Genomic DNA, 17,672 nt, shown 5'->3' with positions numbered 1-17,672 from the left:
TTATATAATAAAATGATAAATTTCAAATAAACTTCTCAATTTTTTTTAATTTTATTAATCTTCATTGTATTTACTCATTTTATTTATATTTGTTAAAAATATTTATATAAAATTGTTTTCCAAAATGTTTTGATTATCTCTCTTTTATTTTATCTAATAAAATAAATGTTTAATAACTAAACCTAATACGTGGTTCAGTATCAAAATTAATAAAAATGAAAGTGATGACAATAAAGTTAAAATCATACTGACTTCTCAGCAAATCGGGCTAGGCGATATCCGTACCGTGGCAACAATTCGGCCACAATTTTTGAGTCAAAACAAAGCAATCTAGGAATCTGATCGGATCACTTGAAAGCATAATTGGAGGAAGTTTCAACCATGGCCGAGTTTCAACAATTATTGTTGTTATTGCAAGCTATATCGGAAGGTCTGTAAGCACTAGATTGAAAGAGAGAAACTTTATAAGCAGGAGCCAACACTATGAAGTTTCTGGTGACCATCACTCATCAAAGCTCGTAGGCTGATTAGTGCAAGCTGCATATAGCAGTGGCTGGATAAGAACTCCAAGAGAGCTCTATCATGGAGTCTGAAGGATTAATTGCCATGGATGGCTCTGTCGATCTCAAAGGCAGGCCCGTTCTCAGGTCCAAAACTGGAAGATGGAAGGCTTGTTCCTTCATAGTTGGTAAGATTTATATGCAATGCAGTGGTCTGTTTCACTTACATGCTTTCTGCTCATCAATAAATAATTGCCAATATGTTTTTCTTCTTATTGAATACAAGTTTAATATGATATGAGTCTTCTGTGATTGATTTCTTGTTCACAATTTGTGACGAGTGACATTTCTGGTTGGGAATCAGAAATTAGTGTTTAATTTCTTGTTGGCGGCTTAATTTGTAAATATTGACGGATTAACACTGTTTAAACATGACAGTCTATGAGGTCTTTGAAAGGATGGCTTACTATGGAATTGCCTCCAATTTGGTGATTTACCTAACAACTAAGCTGCATGAGGGAACTGTGACTTCTTCAACCAACGTTTCTAATTGGTCTGGTGCCATTTGGATGACTCCTGTTATCGGCGCATATATTGCAGACACTCACTTGGGACGCTATTGGACATTCACAGTGTTTTCATTTGTTTACATACTGGTATGTAACTCGTTTCTCTGCTTCCATCCATAGTTCTGAGTAACTAAACACATTCCCTTTTTTTGTCATCGTATTTGAAATATATAAGTTTTTTTACAACAGTACTTTAGTTGGAGAAATTTTAAGAATGAAAATATATTTTAATTTTATGTAATCTTTATATATAATTTAGGCCATTTTTACAGTAAAACAACTCCATAGTATAAATTATGGACCAATAATTTAAAAAAAAATGGAAATAAAATATTTTTTTTAAACATGAAAAATTAGCCCAATTATAAATATTAACCCCTTAAAATTTTACCAGTTGTTTTTGATGAGATTTTTTAAAAGTTTTTCAGGTGGGTTTTACTGGTCTAATTTCTCTAAAATTTCAAAGGAATTTATTGAAATTACAAGCTTGAATTTACTGAAATCACAAGCTTGATAGGTAACCCTTGCATAATCTAAGTGCCCTTAAAGTTTTTCAAGGTGCTGAATCCATATATAGTCAAAAACCAGTATAAATAACACAAATTAAGATTTCCCCTCAAATTTTCCCCGAATTCTTCAGTGTGATGGGTTCAAAAATATTCAAGCAAAACAAGTAGCGTCTAAGTTCATTTACGTAGTTACCTGTTGTTGTATTTGACAGGGGATGGTGATTTTAACATTGGCGGTTGCGTTGCCATCTCTGAAACCACAAGAATGCCAACTGAGCTCCGACGTATGTAAGAAAGCTTCCAGCCTTCAGGTTGGGATTTTCTACTTTGCTTTGTACGTTCTCGCTGTGGGCACTGGCGGTACAAAGCCCAACATCTCCACCATAGGTGCAGATCAGTTCGATGAATTTGATCCCAAAGAGAAGCTTCAGAAGTCCTCCTTCTTCAATTGGTGGATATTTAGTGTGTTTTTGGGAATGCTGTTTGCAGATAGTTTTCTGATATACATCCAGGATCGCGTGGGATTCACCGTAGGTTATGCGATTCCCACGGCGGGATTGATTATATCTCTCGTACTATTCTTAATTGGTACTCCATTTTACAGACACAAAGTACAGAATGGAAATCCATTCAATCGGATGGCTCAGGTAATTGTTGCAGCAGTTCGTAAATGGAAAGTTAATGTGCCATCAGATCCCACCAAACTTCATGAGGTTGACCCCAAAGAGTATGTTGCTAAAGGCAGATTCCCCATTTCTCATACTCCGGTTTTGAGGTGAGTTCAACGAGGACTAAATTTAATTTTCAGTTTGATTATTTTTAGTAGACAAACCCTGGTTGAAATTATTGAAATCAATCATCTTTCATTTATGTTTTTGGGTATCCTTTGGTTTTTTGAAACTTCGATAATATTACAGTCACAACCATCTTTATTGTTTTAAAGTCATTTTTATGTTAGAAGTGTTAGCATCATTTCTTTGTCTATAGGATTATTTTTATAATAATAATATAATTAGTTTAATAGGTTATTATTATTATAACATAATTAATTTTTTTTTTATGAAATGTATTTAGTTTTAGTATTCATATATCTGGTGTATAATATTATTTATAGGGTTTATAATATTAATTTTTGAGTTTAATATAAAAGTTTTGAGTTTAGAATTATGGTTAATGATGACCCAATGTAATGTTATTCTAAAGATTATCTCAATATGAAAATTAACTATGGTCAACCATTATCAATTGTGGTCAATCATGATCCAATATCACATTGTGACAAAAATTATTACCATATAAAAATCAACCATGGTAAACCACATTTTATATTATAAATCTTTAAATTTAACCTAAATAAATTATAAAAAAAAACAATATTTGATTTTTTAAAAAATAATTATAACAATAGATTAACAATAATTGCAATAATTAATAAAAATAATATTTTTATTATAATAACTATTTTTTAATATTATTATTACAATATATTTATCAATATAAATATTAATATCAAATCTATACTATTAATGTTTATCTATTGTTTTTCAAAAAGATTAACAATAATTATAATAATTAATAATAATAATATTTTTATTATAATAGCTATTTTTTAATATTATTATTAGTATATATTTATCAATATAAATATTAATATCAAATCTATACTATTAATGTTTAGCTATTGTTTTTCAAAAGACATTTAGTAATGTAATTGATATATATATATATGAATATGAATATATATATTATGTATATATATAAGACATTTAGTAATGTAATTGATATATATATATATGAATATGAATATATATATTATGTATATATATATATATGAAGGTATATAATTGTCCTACGTATAACTCAATTTGTTTTCTTCTTAGGTTTATCTATTCACTCAAAAGAAATGACTTATATTTGTTTTCTTCTTAGGTTTATCTATTCACTCAAAAGAAATGACTTATTTTTCTATCCAGGTTTATACAAATTAATTTTCCCCTAACTTCACTACACTATTATTGATTCTGAATTTCCTTTTTCTACCTCACAGATTCTTAGACAAAGCAGCTACCAAGGGTGGTTCAACCAGCCGATGGAAACTGTGTCCTGTAACCCAAGTAGAAGAAACCAAGCTGATGCTCAAAATGCTTCCAATTTGGGTCCTTTTGTTCATACCAAGCACCTTGATTTCCCATGTAACCACGCTATTCGTAAAGCAGGGAACGACACTGAACAGACATATGGGTTCTCATTTTCAAATCCCTGCAGGCTCGCTCACATCATTTTTCGCTTTGTCAATGGTGGTATCCATTATAGTCTACGACAAAGTGTTAGTCAGGATTTTCCGAAGATTCACGGGAAACCCCCGAGGCGTCACGATCTTACAGAGGATGGGTATTGGCATCTTCGTCCACATGATATGCATGGCAGTGGCTTCCATAACCGATGTGAAACGGATCAGTGTTGTGAAAGCTCACGGTTTTGAACGTGACAGGAAAGCAGTATCCCCACTCACTGTTTTCATTTTACTTCCTCAGTTTTTGTTGGGAGGCATAGCAGAAGCCTTTCTTGAGGCAGCAAAGTTAGAATTCTTCTATGATCAGGTGCCCGAGAGCATGCAGAGCATAGGAACTGCATTATATTGTAGTACATTAGGGATGGGGGGTTTTTTAACTACTCTTTTTCTGAAAGCTACAGCTAAGATCAGTGGAAGAAAGGACCACACCAGGTGGGTCTTGAACAATCTGAATGCATCTCGTATTTATTACTATTATGCATTCATGGCTATTCTTAGCTTTGTAAATTTTATATTCTTTCTAGTTGTCTCTCGGCTGTACGTTTACAAGAGAGAAACCAACGAGGCATTTAGCAACGACAGCCATATTGTATATCCAGGTACAGTAACAACGGAAGGTCATGAGCTGCCTGTGGATATCAAAGGTGGGGCAGAGGAAATGGAGATGAGGAAGGTAATAAACAACGTTGATCCATCGAGGGAAGTATAAAAGCCACTGGCGAGGAAGGTAATAAACAACGTTGATCCATCGAGGGAAGTATAAAAGCCACTGGCTGGATGATGCAGGAATCTATGATATATATATATATAGAACAATAATATTATGTCGGTTTCATGGCGATCATTAATATTTGTAAAATACATGCTATTGGACATGCAAGTTTTTCAAATGTCAATGTGATTGAAATACCCTGTCTGGCTAGTCTTTATTTTATTTCCTATGAAGATATGAAATTGGAGTTAATAAATTATTGGACACTTTCTGGTAAGTAATGCAGAGCAAGGTTGCCCGACAGGAAGAAGGAATGGCTTCTTTTGAAATGGAATATGGTTTGCCGCTTAAAGTAAATATGAAGCTTATGTTTATGCTCAAAATGATGTCCTCCTATGGTTATAGGTGGGCCTTGCCTCGTATGCCAGAAAGAAGGGAAAAGTAGGTCAGTGAATAATGTTGAAAACAAGAAGGGCAAAGTAGGTCATTGAATAATGTTGAAAACAATATTTATATTGGTTAACTAGCCCTCAAGTCTTATCCTCCATTAGCATATCGGACAATACCTTTGCAATGTCGTGCACTTCGAACTCTTCAGCTAGTAAACATGCTAATTAATCCTTAAAACGTTGTACTAATGGGAAATTTGAAAAGACTATGTTTTTTAGTTTTGGAGCTTGTTATCAGTATTAAAATTTGGAGTTGTTTTTAGTGTGATATTTTGGACTTTTTGGTTCTAGAATTTGGTGGAAAAATTTGAGGTGAAATTTTGGTTTGTGTTATTTAAACTAGTTTTTTTACTATACATATAAATTCAGCGCCCTGAAAAACACCTAAGGCACTTGGAATGCAGAGGATTACTTGACCAAAAACACCCACCATAAAAATTTCCAAAATTCACACTAAAAACAACTCATTAATTCATTAAACTCTGTATTTCTCTTGGCCTTAGAGCTTGTTATCACTTCTAAGATTCAACCCATAATCATCATCAGCAGAAGTCTCTTCACTTTACTTATCATAATGGGTATCTATGGGAAGTTACTTATCATAACACTTATGGGCATCTATGGGAAGTTGGAGGGTTGATCATTAATTAAATGGAAATTTTGAAGTTTCAGTTATATATTCATTATATATTAATGATTAGATTTTCATCATAATTAAATTCATAAATTCATGAAAATGATAAAATTAATATAATATAGAATGATTTATAGATAAAATGATTTTTTTTTAATTTTTTAATTTTTTTGGAAATTTAGTTATATAATTTTAAGCAAATTTGTAAGTTATTATTTAAAATACATTTTTTAAAAATTGACTAAACAATTATACAAGTTCAAGGAAGCTTGTGATTTGCTATTATTTAAATTACATTTTTGAATGATTAAATACATTGTTATAATTTGTCAATGAAATATGCTTAAATATTCATAATAGTATATACAGATGAAGGTTAAGATTTAACTCCCCTAAACTTATGTTGATTGCTGATTCTCAAAATATTCTAAAATAAAACAAACATAAATGCAGTCAAATAATTGACAACACCCATATCCATCAAATTTCCAAATATTCTTAAAAAAATACTCTGATAACCTGGTTAACCTGGTTAGGCGCACCAAGGCATCCATGAAATTCATTTCACTTTGGTTAGGCGCACCAAGGCATCCATGAAATTCATTTCACTTTCGTACTTTTGGCAGTTTATGACATTTTTGTCAACGTAGTTAGACTTCTGCACACCTAAATCCAATGGAGTGATCCCACTTTTGGCCGACATCCACATTTAACAAATATTATTGCAGAATCGACGTATATGGCGGTGCTGGGCCCATGATACCTTCGTCGCTCCTTGCTTTACTTGGCCTTCCACAGCTTTCACGTCTCCGTTGGTAATAGCTTTGAAATATGTTCCGTCCTCCGGAGGGTGGAATGATAAAGATATAATAAAGGGTTATAAGAAGAAATAAAGGGTTTATAATTGTCATATTATGTATGTCATCGTATTTTTCATTTTCATTTTGTTTCTATTTACTTCTGAGATGTAAAAATTAGTAATATCATCATCACGGAATATATTGTTTACTTTATTTGATATTAAACAACTTAACTTCATCAATCGTTTTATTTATCACATTTCTTAACGTATAATTTTTACTAATCATTTAGTTTTATGTTATATATAAATTCCTTCATATTAGGCTTTAAATAATTTGTTTATTTATAAATTTATAATTTTTTATTTTTAAAATATTATTAAATAATTATGGAATATAATAATTAATTTTATGAAATTAATATATATATATTAAAATATATTAAAGAAATAAATTATTAATTTTTTTAGTAACAAATTTAAATAATCACAGGGAGACTAGAGACGGAAGGGTAATAATCAATTTTGAAGAAAAAACATAAGTTAATTATGCTTGGGACTTGGGGTCACTTCTAACAATCACGCAAAAGCATTAGCATTATGGTAAGGATTAAAAATATGTTTTGACAATGGTGTCAACTCCTTGAACATAGTGGGCGATTCCAAGCTAATTATCCAAAAATGCATTAGGCGTCTTGGGTATGACTCCCATCTAGCAGATGAAACTTCTTCAATCATGGTAAGAATAATATATACGTTAAAAAGATTTGAAAAAGTTAATCTATTCTGCAAGCCAACAACCATATGGCAGACCTTTAGGCACATTATGTCCCATCCCTTAGCCAACACCAGAATGGGTCATGTTGTGATTGCTTGAGGAGGTTGTCTCCCATGGGTATTTTGTTTCTTAGAATGGTCCACATGAGTAGCCTACTTCTTGGTGGGGCTTTGAGCTTCCAGAGGCTTTTCCACCAAGCTTTGGGTGCATGCGGTCTGCAGTCTTCAATCAAAACAAGATATCCTTCCTTAGGAGTATATCTTCCAGATTTGGAGAAAGCCTAGATAATCTCATCTTCTCCCTCAGATATATGGATGTGAGCTTCAGTAAGAGCCCAAATATATTCATTCCAATACTGAATCCATTGATGTGGAATGTTTAGCCTGTGGGCCGATTTCCAAGCCTGTTGGAGGAAGGTAGTATGGTCGGCATCCGCAATATGGTTCAGATGGGATATGTTTGCTGCATGAAGATGATTTATGAGATCATTTGGTACCCTATGCATATTCCCATAGCCAATCCAAGGGTCAATGCCCACCCTTACTACCGAACCTGATTGAATTTTCTAGGTAAGACCAGCTCTAATGGGATCCAATGCTTTAATCACAACCTTCCATATGATTGATATCCCTGTAGTGAGTCTTTGGGGCCTTCTGATCCAGTCCATAATCTATAACGGGGCAATGTATTTAGAGACAGTTACCTTAGTCCAGAGACTAGATGAAGTAATGAGCTGCCATTTGAGTTTTGCAGCTAGAGCGGAGGAGAAGTCCTCTAGCTTCTTAATGCCCCAACCCCCCCATTTTTTTGGTAGATTTAGAGCATCCCATTTTACCCAGGCGATAATCTTTCTCGAATGACTGCCCTTCCAAAGGAATCTTCAGCAAAGAGTTTCTATCCTAGCTAGGATGCCTCTAGGGATCCAAGCTGGTGACATCCAGTAGGCCGAAGTGGCCTCCAGAATGCTTTTGATGAGTGTAAGTCTACTAGCCTTGGAAAGATATTTGAAGTAGCAAGTGTTAAGTCTCTTATCCATTTTAACAATGAGCCAAGTCCAGTCAGCGATTCTGTAACCCAAGGGTTTTAGCTTGTATCCCAGGTATTTCAGACCCTTCTCCAGTCTCAGGGGGGTAAAATGAAATCTTTGCAATGCAAAATGGGTCTCATGTTGTATCATCCTGCAACTGTCAGAGTAGATTTTGAATCATTGATAGTCATCCCTGTAGCCACTTGAAATAAGGAGAAAGTAGCTTTCATGATTGACAAATCCCCAATGCCTCCTTTTAGAAAAATCAAGACATCATCCACAAAAAGTACATGCGTGAGAATACAGTCCTCAGTGATTTTAATTCCGTGTAGTCTACCCCTTTTTTTTTCTTCTTTGATAAGTCTACTGAGTCCTTCCATGGCTAGGAGAAAGAGTAATGGTGACAGAGGGCAGCCCTGTCAAAGACCTCTTTTTGAATAAAAAAAGGGAGATGCGCTTCCATTAACCAGGAAACTGAAGGGTATGTTAGTAATGCAGCTCATGATCCATTTAATAAATATGAATGGGAATCCCAGATGAGTTAACAACATTATAATATATAACCAGTTTACTCTGTCAAAAGCCTTTGAGAGGTCAAATTTAAGGATCATACCTTTGCATTTCTTGATATGCAGAGTGTGTAGTACCTCATGTGCAGTTCCCACTGCCTAATGAATTTGACGGTCTTGTAGGAAGGAAAATTGTTAAGGTGAAATATGCTTGGAAAGTATGGGCCTCATTCGATTTGCAACAATCTTCGCTATGATCTTGTATATGCAGTTACAAAATGAAATAGGCCTATATTCATCATATTGGGTCAAGTTATTTGATTTGGGGATGAGCACAATAAAAGGAATGTCATTTCACTTTACTTGTAGCTTACTTCAATAAAAGGAATGTCATTCTATTTCTGATATTAAATGTGTTTATGCATCAAATTAGGTTGTAATTCATTTATGAATCTTATATTGATGTATAATTAGTCATTCATTTATATGATTTAAAGTTAATATAATGAACATGATTTATGTTTCTACTATTGTGTATGTCCCAGTTGAATAATTTTCAGGTTTCAAGAACATCAGGAGAAGCTGAGGGTTTGCAGCCTACTGGATCTACCCAAATGAAGGAAATTCGGGTGAGGGCACTCCTACATGATTTAGTAGAATAAGCATTTTTGTTGATTGCTTGGTTTGCCCTCTGCTCTGTTGGGGTTCTCAACCCAAAGCCCTAGGGTGGTTTCACCCGCAATAGTAACATATGCATTTCTTTTCATTTTTGCATAACGTTAAAAATAGAAAGATGGTGAAATCTGTAAACCATATATATATATATATATATATATATATATATATATATATATATATATATATATATATATATATATAGATATCACTCTGTATATACTTGTAACTGTTAAGCCCTGCATCTCTTTATCTCCAATATCAGCAGTAGTTCGTTGTAAAGTCATCCCTTGTCATTTGTGTATAGGGAGAGCCCATGCCATTTTCAAAGGTATTTGTTTAATATTTCATTTAATAACAAGTGTCATAGGCACAATTTTTTTGGACAAGTTCTATCAAATGTAACACTTATGTACTTTTCAAAAATAATTGTAGTGAATAGTGGAAGTTGAGGGAGATTTGAACCAACTATATAATATAACTTCAATATATCGAAGTGCACCATTGACAAACCCAGATTCAACGCACAAATTACATGTGAGCATCACATGCTATCCACAACATAATAAGACTTCACGTTCCAACACATCATCATCATTATCAACTATTTTTGCTTCTGGTGTGTTCTACAACACATCTTGCAATTGGAGAATTCAATGATTTTAACATTTGTAAGTTGTGTAGATTGACCAAATTATTTGTTGAAAACAAGTGAACCACAAAATTAAATAAACTATTTTCCAATGGGGACAAGAAATCATCAACATGTGACATGAGAAGATCCCAATCATGCAACAAAGGTTCTCCATTTCTAATCTTAGTTAAAATATTAGAGAAAGACAATTGTCTCAAATCATTTCCTTATTGCCAATTTTTTGTATCTAAAGACACAACGATGTTGAATCTTTTCCACAACACTTTCCTTTCTATTTTACCTGCATACAAAGGTTTATCCTTGACAGGAGGTAGTTTCCAAAGGTCACCCACAAGAATGATGGATATACCACCAAAAGGAGAAGACTTGTTATTAGGGAAGGCTTATCACAAATGAGAATATATCTGTATGAATAACCTTGAACCTATAAAGCTCATTTAATCAATCAAGATATATTGAATGTGCCACATTTATTATTGAAACATTGTTATATCTTGGCCATTGAGTGGTTTTATATCTCATATTTCAAATTTATACGACCATTTTCATTGTGCTGTAAACAAATTTTTGGATTCATTGCATTCATTATCTTTAATATCAACGTTTTGAACCAACAACTATGGTTCATCTTCAGGATAAAAAAGATATGAAAGAATGAACTACCTAGGTTATTAATAAATAGATGAAGGATGTGAGAATAACAGTCGACAATAACCCTAAATTTACAAATTCATTATTTATTAAAATTTAGGCTTTTTAGGATCCTAAAAAATCCTAAATTCTAATTAATAATGATTTTTATAAATTTAGGGTTAGTGTCAGTTGTTATTCTCACATCCTTCATCTATTTATTAATAACCTCGGTAGTTTAGTCTTTCATATCTTTTTCATCCTGAAGATGAACCATATTTGTTGGTTCGAAACGTCAATATTAGATATAATGAATGCGATGAATCCAGAATTGTTTTTATAGCACAATGGTTTCATATCTTCGATAGAAAGTTTCAAAGTAGATTATATTGTTTTTCCATGTATTATAAAAGAAACAATACTAGTTGGAGCTAAAAATAGTAATGGACTTACACCATTTGTTGTTGAAACATAAAGATCATGAAAAATACAATGAATATGGAAATACTTGTCGGTTCCAGCTATTCCTTGAATAATCATTTTCAGAGGATCATAATTTCCATTATCAACATAGTGACATAAAATGATATCATAAGCAACTCGTTGTTTCTCTGATAAAGAATATGGTGACACAATTGTATCCCTAATTGAGTTGTCATCAACAACACCCATAGGCTAGGCATAATGTATAAAATGAATAGTCTCTTTTGCAATATCATTTGACATCATTATTTGCTGCTAATTATAATGAATATAAAAGTCCCTTCGACCGAGATTTTCAAGGTCAGAAATGTTAACATTATTTAGAGGAACTATTCACAACAAAATCTACAACTATTCAAAATTGTGTTCAACATTATCTTCATGTATGAGGGATTCAACATCTTCCTCATTAGTTTCATATGAAAAAGGAGCTCAATCAACATGCCATGTGCGATATCTTAAATTCCTCCAATTCTTAATAATAATTTCACTTTAAAGTCCTATATCTAAAGGAATGTCACAAAACGGTTGTACAAAGGCAAGTCGGTCTAGTCAAATGTCTCAAAATCTTCTGAATCCTCATTGGGAATAACATAAAACCATGTCCACACTCGAATAACGGTAGGAAAATATTTTGGTCTCCATGGATCTTCCTTAGGATTGGCATCAAATGTACAAAATCTTTCTATTTCTATGAAACACAAATGTTCTAGAAAATGGGGTTGGGTTTGATAAATATGAACAAAAGTATTTATTTCATTAGAATGCACTGATAGTTTTAGGAATAATTTCTTCCCAACATTCAATGGAAAAAAATTGTACATACAAAAAGAGTTACCTTTAGTAACATATGCCAGGTTTCTTGTGCTCCAATGTCACAATCAACAAGTGTTTCTACAAGGAACCTTCTGTATGCAGTCAATGCAGGAGCTTCACATCCACATGCATTAGAAACCCTTATCAACATTTCCTGATAACTCTCAAATCTTTTTTCTCATTTTGAAGCATATTTTGCAATATATTTCAAAACTGCATGTCAAGAAACAATAGGTTCATAATCAACATTTCCTTGCCACATTGTCAGGAGATCAACATTCTGAAAATTCAATCGATAATCGTTACATGTTGGTTCATATTTATTTTTCCCTTTTTCATTTATGAACAATATAGACTCATCACAAACCTTCCATGGAGAATTTTAGCAACATGAAATGATATACCCATTTTTTTGAAACAAGAATCAAAACTACATTTTGTATGTTTTTGGACTCAGTTCACCAAATTCTCATGATCTTCATGAGGATTGCATGAAAAAAATCTATGAATTAGTCAAAAGGCATGGATCATCATTCAATATTTGAGGAATAATCATGTTTCTATGATGGATGTCACATGGATTCTAGGTTGTTACATATTTGTCAAAGGAGCTCTTTTTTATATGGACATTTGAAGTGTTTGACCAATCTGATGTTTCCATATTTGGATCACCTAGAAACCACAAGAAACTGTGGATGTGCACTAAACCTCTATGTTTCCATTCATGCCTAACAAAAATGAAGATATAGTTAAAATAAATAAATCAATCAAAACAACAAAAAGAATTCCAAAATCATAAAGAATAGGAGAAAAGGAACGAAGATGAACATATACCAAAAGTTTGTAGCTCCAAGATATTTTTGAAGAACTAATTCGCAGAATGCATTGAATCTATTGTTCATATAAATGATGACTATATGCGGATATTGAATAACATTTTTAAAAAAAATTGCATGTTGATTTTGTGGATTACAATGTGTGTTTGAAGGCATAAGACTATGTAAGTTAGGCCACTTTATGTCAGCAAAAATTAAAGTAAAAAAAAAAAAAAAAATTAGGAAACCCAACTAGGTAATCATGTTAGTGAGTTCAGTACAACACTTTTTCCAATAGGCCCTTGTACCCTTAAGAGAAGAACCAAAATGCATTAATTTCTCAACTAATTGATTGTTATGTAAATAGTTGAATTGTTTATGCAACTCTTGTATTAGGTTCATTTTCATGAATATTATTTTTCAAAACGAGGGAAGTTTTTCTTTGGCTATGATGACACATAATCATGTTCAACAAGAAATATTGAAATAGAGGATGTCTTCCATATCTTTTGTTAAAATATCTGAGTAGATGTAAACCATATTCATGCATTTGAACATTACGAATACATGGATGCAACCAATCAACATCACCAATGGGTAATAGAGTGGGTAATTCCATGTCTAACAACCCTTTAATATTATATTCATTGATGGGAGACAAACCAATATTTGGCCAATCGAATGGTTCATTAGGTGTAGAATCCGTGTTTTCAATTAATCTTATTATTTGATCCACTTACCTCAATTAATTCAGTAACCAAGCAATAGAAAATGATGGATGCGAGTGAAAAAAATTAGGGCTGATGCTTTAAATCTCTTCATCAACTCTCCCTGTTTCATCAAGATCACAATTAGCATATTCAATTTCAAAATCCCTGTAATATATATCCATCTAAATTTTGTAAATAAATGCATCCATCACCTACTGTCTTTTGACATAAAAATCATAATATTTGGGGTGGACATCATGTCTCCTCACAATTATGAAATCAAATTGTTAAACACGTTGTGTAATCTTCTTTGTAATCAAATATATATCTTGTGGACACTAATTGTGTGCCCACTATATTTATATTTCCCACCATGACCATGTTCCACTTGCAATATTACATTAACTCGTGCTATTAGCGCCTCTTCAACTTGGGTTAGGACTCTTAGAACATCAGGTTTTTCCCGAAAATCCATGCTGATAAAACAAGAGAAACAATGGAAGCCTCTCCTAGTCTTACATCTTTTACAAATAGGTCTTTCCTGCCATATAACAACTTCTATACTAGGATAAAATTCATTACATACTTGGCACATTTTCACAATATGCAGGTTATCAATCTTGGACCAATTTTTTTTATGAAGTTCAATCATCTTTCTGCTAAAATCAATGGAAGTACTTTCATTTTCTCTATCAATCAACACTCTACGTTGAGCATGATGTGAAGCAAATCATCCAATGGGAGCATTAATTTGAACATTTGTTTCCATAAAATGATGGGAATGCATTCTTGTATATTGCTTTCACCTGACTATGTTCTACTTATAGGAAAATTTAAATAATAATGTTAAAATTCCGCATGCAAAAAATGACAAGTTAAATTGTTGAAGTGAATAGTAAAATAATGAGAGAAAACATATACATTTTCTTGCCACTTAGATGGTCCAAGTTCAACTTAATGAAGGGATAAAGGTTGTCTTCATTGTAAATTTATTTCTTGAGAAATATTCATTGGAATATTGTTCTACAAAAAAGGACAAAATAAAAGATGCATAAAATAATAAAATATAATACACTCAAATGTATAGAGCCTATGAAAAGAAATATACTTGGAGTACTTGTGTTGTTCCAAAAGAGAAAGCATGCATAGATCTTGTAGGATTGGTGATATTGTCTATAGAGTTACACTGAGGAATGCTAGATCCCACATTGGCAATATAATGTTGCAAATTGTCAAACGTCGCATCAAGCATATTACTATCAACATAAAAAACAGATGTTACTAATTGTTGAATGCCATCATTATGCAAATATTCCATTGTTGCATCTCTTCCATCATTTGTAGAGGACTCATGGTTCTTGCTTCTATGTAGGTTCTCTATGTAAGCACAATGTTCCAAACAAGACTATTGTTAGGAAAATTTGGAATAATGGAAAAATTTGAAGATGCACAACATCCAGGGAAATGAACATTTGAAGGAAATGTTCTTCCCATGATATCACCCAAGTTTCGATATTTACAGTTAATGAGTTCATCATTCTGACGATTTATTGAAGTTATTTTCAATTTGCTGATATGTAGCTCTTCTTCATGCATTCATTGCATCTTTATTCTATTGATACCATTGCCACCGATATTCATTCACTCTCTCAAATGAACTAGGAGAGTGAGATATTTTCAAAATATGGTTGCTTGTTCCTTCACTTGAAATTTCTACAAAAAAATTAAATACTATTCAATTTTTAAATTATATTCTTAATATCTGTGGGGGCGTAATTTTTTTTTAAAGTTTAATTGGTTTTTGTTTTTGTTATTTTTTTATTTTATTTTTTTTTAATTTGAGTTTTTTTTTTTTTAGGTTTATTATAATTTTTTGTGTTTATCAAATGTTTTTCATTTAATTTTAGTATTTTTTAGATTTTGTTTAAAAATGATTTAAGATGTTTAATTTTTTTTGTTAATTTTCTAGATATATATATATATATATATATATATATATATATATATATATATATATATATATATATATATATATATATATAAGACGTGCAGCAAAGATGTGCAAAGTTATATTAGCTTCTCAGATAATTACAGAATCCAGATATGAGACTAGCACTCCGTGATGCAAGCAGATCGAGAAAACTTCTCGCAGATGCAGAGCAGGGAGATCTCGTCTCGTCTAAAACTCAAAGAACTCAAACTCACAATACAGACTATTGAGTTAAACTCCGTGGTGCAAGCAGATCGAGAAAACTTCTCGCAGATGCAGAGCAGGGAGACTTCACTCAGACTACAACACTACTCGGACTCTCTCAAAACTCTCAAGACTCTAATGCCCCTCATGAGCTTACAATGCTAGTATTTATAATATCCTAGCAGGTCATCCGGTGAAAGGTTTTACCGGGAACTTGAAACCAAAAGAATCAAACTTTCGCTAGAACATCATGCAAGATGTCTATCACGAAAGAACTTTGTACAAAAGTAATGAACAGTTCTGAAGATTCGGGCAAGTGGGGACAACCACTTGTTATCTCGTCCCTTGGAGGCTAAGCCATATGGGGACCGAATCATGACATCTCTGAAGTGAAAAGATGGCCGGAATCTAGGACATCGGCTCTTTATACAAAAGTAATTACACAGTGGAGATTTTATTCGGACTAAATCCCACGGAAACCAAAGAACAACAGGATAAAGTAATTACACAGTGGAGATTTTATTTGGACTAAATCCCACGGAAACCAAAGAGCAGTATATGTACAAATAAAGCAGGATATGAAAGGATTTCATTTGATTGATCCTTTCAATCAGTCGCTGTTAGCCCTGTCATCGTAATCATGTGCATGAGTATCAAGAACAGCTGGATTATTATGGCCAAGTCTAATTTGGTCTTGTTCTATCAATTCTTCAATTAGTTCTTCATTGTTTGGAGCCAGCACTTCGTATGGGATAGACTCATCTAGCCAATATGGTGCTGCTTCTCTGGTACAACAAAAGAATGGGAATGTGAACATGAATGTTGGCCTGTCATGTGGGTCCACTGATATCAATCCTCTGAATTTGACAGAAAGCTTAAAGGACTCATCTTCTTCATTAGGAATGACAATTGTGTGTTTGTGGATGAATTCAAACTCTAAGACGTAATCATTCTGGACAGCTACATGCATTTCCCAATGGAAGATTCTGACAAAGTCAGCAAAAGTCCTATCAAAAATGCTTTTAGCTCTAGGCAAATATCTAAACATGAATAGCTTAAACCATGGACTCCACCAATTGTTAGAGGGATCTATAGCGTTAGCATAAAATATGACCTTAACCGAACCATGTATCCTAGCTCTTTGGTGAATAGAAAAGTAGTCTGACCATGTCCAGTCAGTATTTTGAATACACCCAAAATAAACAGGATCTGGTTCCCTAGACAATGCATAATAAACACGCCATGGCCTAATCCTATATGGTAACTCTTTCGTATATGACCACCTAGACTCCTCAGAATCAAACCATTTTTGCAAAATGATTTGTCTTAAGCATAATGGCAAGACTCGGACCTGTTTTGATAGACATTCTGGACAAAACTCATAATGACAGCTACTACAGACTGTAACAGACTTAACTCTTTTAGACTCGACATGACTCGACTGACTTGTAGAAGCTTCACGCTGATTAAGTGGTCTGAACATCTTGATCTCCTTGGTTTCTTGAGCACCTTCTCTGGTAAGCATGTCAGCAAGATAATTTTCTGCACCAGATTTGTAAACAATATCAAAATCAAAACCTTCTAGCCATAGTGCCCATCTTAGTACTCTGGTACTACCTTCTTCTAACAATCTTTTGTTTGCCAACATCTGTTTCATATGCTTTAGATCTGTTCTGACAATAAATTTAACACTTTTCAAGAACAAGTGAAATCTCTTTATTCCTCATTTTACTGCAAGTATTTCTTTATGAGAAGAAGGATACTTTTTCTCTGTATCATCAAAAGATCCTGAGGAATAGGCACAAACCAATTCTTTTCTTCCATGCTTTTGTAACAAAACTGCAGCCCAAGTGTGATAAGAAGCATCTGTTTCAAGTATAAAAGGAAGATTAGTATCAGGAAGCTTGAGTTTTGG

At 32.9% G+C, this 17,672-nt stretch overlaps 1 protein-coding gene across 1 annotated transcript; it reads left to right on the top strand.

Moving 5' to 3' along the window:
• Window positions 1-555: 555 nt before the first annotated feature.
• Window positions 556-5,110, top strand: LOC149162810 (protein NRT1/ PTR FAMILY 5.2-like). The gene is made up of 4 exons (XM_089437405.1): window positions 556-688; window positions 939-1,156; window positions 1,791-2,353; window positions 3,626-5,110. Exons 1-4 carry the CDS (start codon window positions 583-585, stop codon window positions 4,578-4,580), a joined length of 1,842 nt encoding a protein of 613 aa, XP_089293531.1. The 5' UTR covers window positions 556-582; the 3' UTR covers window positions 4,581-5,110.
• The last annotated feature ends 12,562 nt before the right edge of the window (window positions 5,111-17,672 follow it).

This window comes from Pinus tabuliformis, chromosome 5_2 (assembly GCF_031772625.1).
Source record: "Pinus tabuliformis cultivar Carrire ecotype Pingquan chromosome 5_2, CPIR1, whole genome shotgun sequence".
NCBI lineage: Eukaryota > Viridiplantae > Streptophyta > Pinopsida > Pinales > Pinaceae > Pinus > Pinus tabuliformis.
The sequence above is the reverse complement of the archived record's forward strand: the minus strand, read 5'-3'. Positions and strand labels throughout refer to the sequence as shown.